Source organism: Pelodiscus sinensis, chromosome 23 (genome assembly GCF_049634645.1).
Source record: "Pelodiscus sinensis isolate JC-2024 chromosome 23, ASM4963464v1, whole genome shotgun sequence".
NCBI classification, from domain to species: Eukaryota; Metazoa; Chordata; order Testudines; family Trionychidae; genus Pelodiscus; species Pelodiscus sinensis.
This window is the reverse complement of record NC_134733.1, coordinates 6688252-6694251: the sequence shown is the minus strand read 5'-3', so window position 1 is coordinate 6694251 and position 6000 is coordinate 6688252. Positions and strand designations below refer to the sequence as shown.

At 45.8% G+C, this 6000-nt stretch overlaps 1 protein-coding gene across 1 annotated transcript in view; it reads right to left on the bottom strand.

Annotated features, from left to right (window-relative positions):
* Positions 1 to 2989: 2989 nt before the first annotated feature.
* Positions 2990 to 6000, bottom strand: part of IGSF21 (immunoglobin superfamily member 21) — a 298036-nt gene continuing 295025 nt past the window's right edge. Inside the window, exon 10 of the mRNA XM_075906417.1 lies at positions 2990 to 3246. Coding sequence (XP_075762532.1) covers positions 3173 to 3246 — 74 coding nt within the window. The 3' untranslated portion in view covers positions 2990 to 3172. The remainder of the gene's footprint in view (positions 3247 to 6000) is intronic.

Genomic DNA, 6000 nt, shown 5'->3' with positions numbered 1-6000 from the left:
CTGCCTCGCTTGAATGCCTGAGAGGTTTCCGGGCACCCCAAACTCACTGTGCCCCATGCGTGTGCGGAATACACGCTGTTTGCTGCGGTGACAATCAATATGCAGCCTGTGTTTGAGCAGAACAAGGGAAAAATCTTCCAGGCCTCAGTGCTTTTCCCTCAGCGCGGCGTGTTTGCACAATGTTATTGCTAGCTCAGAACTGGGCGGTGAGAGGAACGCACTAAATCTCACTCCCCTCTGAGCAGGAACATCCATGCGATTAAGCACCAAGCCTCAGTTAAACAAATCCAAGGGAAAAAAAATCACAGGTGTTGGTACAAGGAAATTAAATATTCATTTCCGAGCCGGGTTTCTTCGTGGGCCCGACCGAGGCATCATGAATAAATGATGCTGGAGCATAATTAAGGCATTTTGTTTGCCTATTAAAATGAGTTTTCAGGAAGTGACCCTTGTTTCTCTCCTCCCCCGTCCCTTTGGCATCGACGCTGCTTTTCATTTTATTATCCTGCTACGCATGCCCTAGCTCCTCAATCTGTTTCACTGGCACTAGCCTGCAGGCAGTGCGGTGCAAGGCTGGAGCCAGAATCCACTAATCTCCAGCCCAGGTTTTACCTCCAACTGTCTTGGCTCTAAGGGGATCTGTAATGAATTCAACATTCAAGACTGGCTAAGGGGCGCTGAGACTATGGAGTTGCCCTCTGTCTCCAGTGAGTAGGGTTGTGGTTAAATCTCTGGGCTGGGATGCAGGCAATTGCCAGTCATCTCATGGACCTTGAGCAAGTCACTTAATCTCAAGTCTCAGTTTCCCCGTGGGGCTACTACTCTTGTGCTCACCCATTCTTTAGCTAGACTATTGAGCTTGTATAGTAGCAGAGAGGTAGCCGTGTTAGTCTGATCTGGCTAAAACAAAAGGAAAAACTATGTAGCTCTTTAAAGACTAACAAGATGGTTTAATAGGTGATGAGCTTTCGGAAGTGGGTCTGGCCCACGAAAGCTCATCACCTATTAAACCATCTTGTTAGTCTTTAAAGGGCTACATAGTTTTTCCTTTTATTGAGCTTGTAAGCACTTTAGGGCAGCGGTTGTCTTTGTTTGCCTGTACACTGCCTGTTGCAATGGGACTGTGATCTTACGGCCTTTGGGTAGCTGGTTCGGATTTGCCCCGTGAAAGGTTTTTGCCTCCGAACATGCTGTTGGGTTGCAACTGAAATTGCTCGTGGGAAAAGGCCAGATGCATCTAACGCAAAGCTGGAAACCAAAGTTCTGAAACTGTCGCTATTTTGTTTTGCTGTTTTTTTCTAAACCAAATCTGCATTTTCAAAATGACTTTTTGCTTCGAGCTTCAATTATAGAAAACAAAACAAACAAATTAAAATATAAAACCAACTGGTTGTAATTGAAAGCAAAGTGTTTTGATGGATGAGAACAAAAAAAAAAAAAAGGGCCTTTTTGGTTTGCAAATATTTTCAGGATTTTAGCTTGTCAGCCTGCCTTGGGAACTGTTTTCTGCATATCAGAAAGGTTCAAAGGGGGGGGGGGGACTGGTTCCTACCCAGTTTGCCTTTTGGGAGGGCTAAATACTAATAAAAGCACATGGAATATGTACAAACCAAGGGGGGGAATTGGCCCTGGGTCCTTAAATTGGCCTCTTTTTGTGCTAAGCACCCATTTTATTTGCTCTTCTCTACTCCCAGGAGCCCAAAGACCAAGCATTAAAGAGGACAAACAGATTCTGATTTCAAGACAAATATATCAGCCCTGGGCTACGTCTAGACTGGCATGATTTTCCGCAAATGCTTTTAACGGAAAAGTTTTCTGTTAAAAGCATTTTTGGAAAAGAGCGTCTAGATTGGCACGGACGTTTTTCTGCAAAAGCACTTTTTGCAGAAAAGCATCCTTGGCCAATCTAGACGCGCTTTTGCGCAAAAAAGTCCCGATCGCCATTTTTGTGATCGGGGCTTTTTTGCGGAAAACAAATCTCAGCTGTCTACATTGGCCCTTTTGCGCAAAAGGGACTTTTGCCCGAACGGGAGCAGCATAGTATTTCCTCAAAAAGCACTGATTTCTTACAGTGCTTTTGCGGAAATTCAAGCGGCCAGTGTAGACAGCTGGCAAGTTTTTCCGGAAAAGCGGCTGATTTTCTGGAAAAACTGGCCAGTCTAGACACAGCCCTGGTGTAATGCCATCGAAGGCAATGGGGTTACAGAAGAGGTGGATCTGGCCCTTAATGCAGATTCAGTTCATTAAAAATCGAAACACTTCTGCATTTGCCTGCCTTTTCTAAGACCCAATAATAACCCTTCCAGGCAGCTATTGTATTTCCCAGCACAAACCATGACTAATTCCTACTTGTTATTTCTGTGTCACTTCCTTTGATTTCAGGAAATGATGGAATGTTATGACATTTTGGCCTACAAAGAAGAAGGAAACTCACAGGCTGAGTTTTAGTGGGCAACAGCGATGCTCTGAACTTCTACAGCACGTTGCATCTGGGACTCTCACTGTAGTAATATATGTGCAATCTGCAGTGAGGGAAACTGAGGCAGAGAGGTGGAGATTAGGCTTTTCAAAAGTTTGCACCAGTTTTTGAGGATCCAACCTAAGACACCTAGTATCTGATTTTCATAGGGGCTGAGTGCCAATAACCATTAATCAATGGGAATGCACCACACCTGGAAATTTGGGGTGTGCCTTCAAAATCAGTGGGAGCTTCTGAAAATGTTGACCAAAGCAACTTGAACCAAGGTCACACAGAGCTGGCGATAAAACCCCCTGTCCTCAATCCTGGTCCTAGCCATTGCTAGACTTTCCACCTCTGTTTGTCCAGATGGGGTGACTTTTACCAACACCAGCGTCTAAACTACATCTGCAAAATATGTGCCTGGATGCATTCCCTGTATGGGCATTTGGGTACAATGACCAGCCCTTGTTTTGCATGTGGAAGGACCAGACTGCCCTTTCAATATGCCAAGGATTGCATATGGAAAATAATATGCACAGCCTTTTACCAGGGGGAAATTTTTTTATTTTAATTAAATCGACTGAGGGAGCCAAGACACAGACAGAAAGAGACCGATAACAAGACTGTAAATAGTTTAGAAAAAGAAAAGAAAAAAAAGAAAAGAAAACCAACTGACGGGTGGAGCTGTTTGAGGGAGGAGGAGGCAAACCTTCACGTCAGCTCAAGGATCACTGTTAGGGTGAGCGTCAAAATTAGCCTGAAGCTGTTAGGGCTGGTGCCTGAACCTAGACGAAACAAGGAAGGGTGAGGGTTAGAGATGTTATGACCAAGGGTGTCCTGTAGCGATATGCAAACTAAGAGGCTGTTTATATCAGTGGTGGCATTGATGGGCAACCTGCCTGTCAGGGTTCTAGGTGTGGTCCGTGAGACATTTGGTTACTGTTACCTATGTGCAGGGTTGACAGATCCTGCTGGTTTCTGTCCGTGTGGTTTTTTTCTATTGGTGTTACTAAGGTGACACGCACGTAAAGCCAGAGCCCAGGAAGTGGGGTGCATGCTAAGTGCACACCATACTGCCTGGGAGAGCCGTGCGCTCCCTCTGCAGCCAATCAATGCTCCGTTTGGTTCAATCGGCCCACCCCGCACATTCTAGGGATGCAAGCGCAGGGAGCAAAACTATCCAGGAGACTGTCTTGGTGACTGTGATCTTGCGGCCTACTCAGATGACGGAAGGGCCACTCAAGCGGCCCACTCTCTAGCCTAGGTTGCCCATCACTGGTTTATAGAGGTATAGACCAGGCAGGGACCAGAATCTGATTCCAGTTATACGGGTGTAAATCTGGAGTAACGCTGCTGATTTCTGCGACACGAATCTGGATGTGCTAAATTAGTCTAATATTCATTACTTGTATTAGGGTGGTAGCTAGTGGCCCCTGTTGAGATTGGGTTCCCATTGGGCGAGGCACTGTACAATCACGCAGCAAGGAACAATCTCGACCACACACAGCCTACGACAGTCTGAACAGCCAAGACGAAGGGTGGGAGAATGGAAGCGGTGGGGTCCCCATTTTCGGGATGGTGAAACTGGCACGGGGTGAAGCCACACGGGGAGTGTGCGACAGAGCCAGGAATTGAGCTGCGTGCTCCCAAATCCCAGCCCCTTAACCACAAGAACATCCTTTCTCTCCGTGGTTGGTCTAGGATCAAAATCTGGCCCAGAGCCCTGCTCTAAGGGCAGCAAAGGCCTCTGGGCAAGGTGAGGGGTGGGGGCAGCTACTTGCTCCTGGAAGGGGCAGGGCCAAGGGCAGCTGGCTCTCAGTGCTGCCTGGAGCGTGCCTCCCTACCCCCCCAGCCCTTAGCACTGCCTGGAGTGAGCATCACAGCACTCCAGCAGTGATAGAAAGGACCCAGGGCTCCGGCTGCCATCACTGCTACTGCGGCAGCATTGGCAGCCGGATCCTCAAGCCCCTTTGACTCACCGGGCCCCGGATAATTGCCCCCTTTGCACCTGTCTGTCGGCAGGACTGAGGTGCTGACAGGCTAAGATATGATAGTTGCAGGATGACTGTAAGTGATACACAGTTGTGACTCTTACTGATTACTGCTCTGGCATTCACTGAGTTGCCAAGGCAGCATTGTTTATACACTGGGGAAGAGGGAGTAACGCAGGATTCCCACGCAGGCTGTGACATACCCTGTAGCATTCCCAACGCTACTAGGGCCAGATTCAGCAGTGTCACAACTAAACAAAACCGTTATTAGGGCAAATTCTCTGCTGGCATAAAGAGCTACACACGGAGCAGGATGGGAAATGCTTGTCTCGACTCATGAGAGTTAAAAAAAAAAAAATCCCAACAGGAACTGGGATGAAAAGTCAAACATCTTAAAAATGTTCCCAAAGAAATAAATCCAAAAAGGTTTTCAGGTGAGGACAAATAACGCTTTTAGGTTTAGCTCATTTAGAAAAGTTTTATTTCAGTGTTGGCCTTTAAAAAAAATTCTGCTTAAAATGAAAATTTCAGTTGAAAAGTGATTTGGAACTAGAAAACAAAACTTTTTCTTTAAACCATGTCAAAACACATCCCATTCGGACCATTTCGACCCTTTTGTTTCCAAAATATTTTGAAGTAGTTTTGTTGAAACGGAACAGCGCCAACAGCTCCGGCTTTGATGAACCAACATTTTCTGATGAAAAAAAGTTGTGTCTGAAATCTCCCCCCTGCTCTTATGGGCTGCGTCTAGACTGGCAAGTTTTTCCGCAAAAGCAGCTGCTTTTGTGGAAAAACTTGCCAGCTGTCTACACTGGCCGCTTGAATTTCCGCAAGAACATTGACTTCCTACTGTAAGAAATCAGTGCTTCTTGAGGAAATACTATGCTGCTCCCGTTCGGACAAAAGTCCTTTTGCGCAAAAGGGCCAGTGTAGACAGCTCAGATTTGTTTTGCACAAAAAAGCCCTGATCGCGAAAATGGCCATCGGGGATTTTTTGCGCAAAAATGCGTCTAGATTGGCACGGACGCTTTTCCGCAAAAAGTGCTTTTGCGGAAAAGCGTCCGTGCCAATCTAGACGCTTTTTTCCGCAAATGCATTTTCCGTTAAAAGCATTTGCGGAAAATCATGCCAGTCTAGACACAGCCTATTTGTGGTAGAAAAGGCAGACTGGAGGCGGAGGCTGGAATACTGTAGATTGCTGTGAGAACACAGGAGATCATTAGAGCTACCACAGGAATGTTTTTTTCCCCCTTCTGAAAAATTTGAATGAAAACCAAAATTTGTTTTGCTAACCAATTGTATGGCTTCGCATAAAAACAAAACAAAACAAAACAAAGATCCCCCCCCAAACAATCCAAAACAGATCCCTTTCTCCTACCCTCCTTCAGTTTGGGGGGGTTATTTTTTTAATGAGCACCTGAGAAAAATACTTGACAAAATGGAATTTGGTTTTTCATTGGAAAAAAGTTTAGATGAATTTTTTTTAATCACCTGAAGTGGTGATGGGGCAAACAAACTTCTTTGTCCACATAGAGGAACAACCGTCAT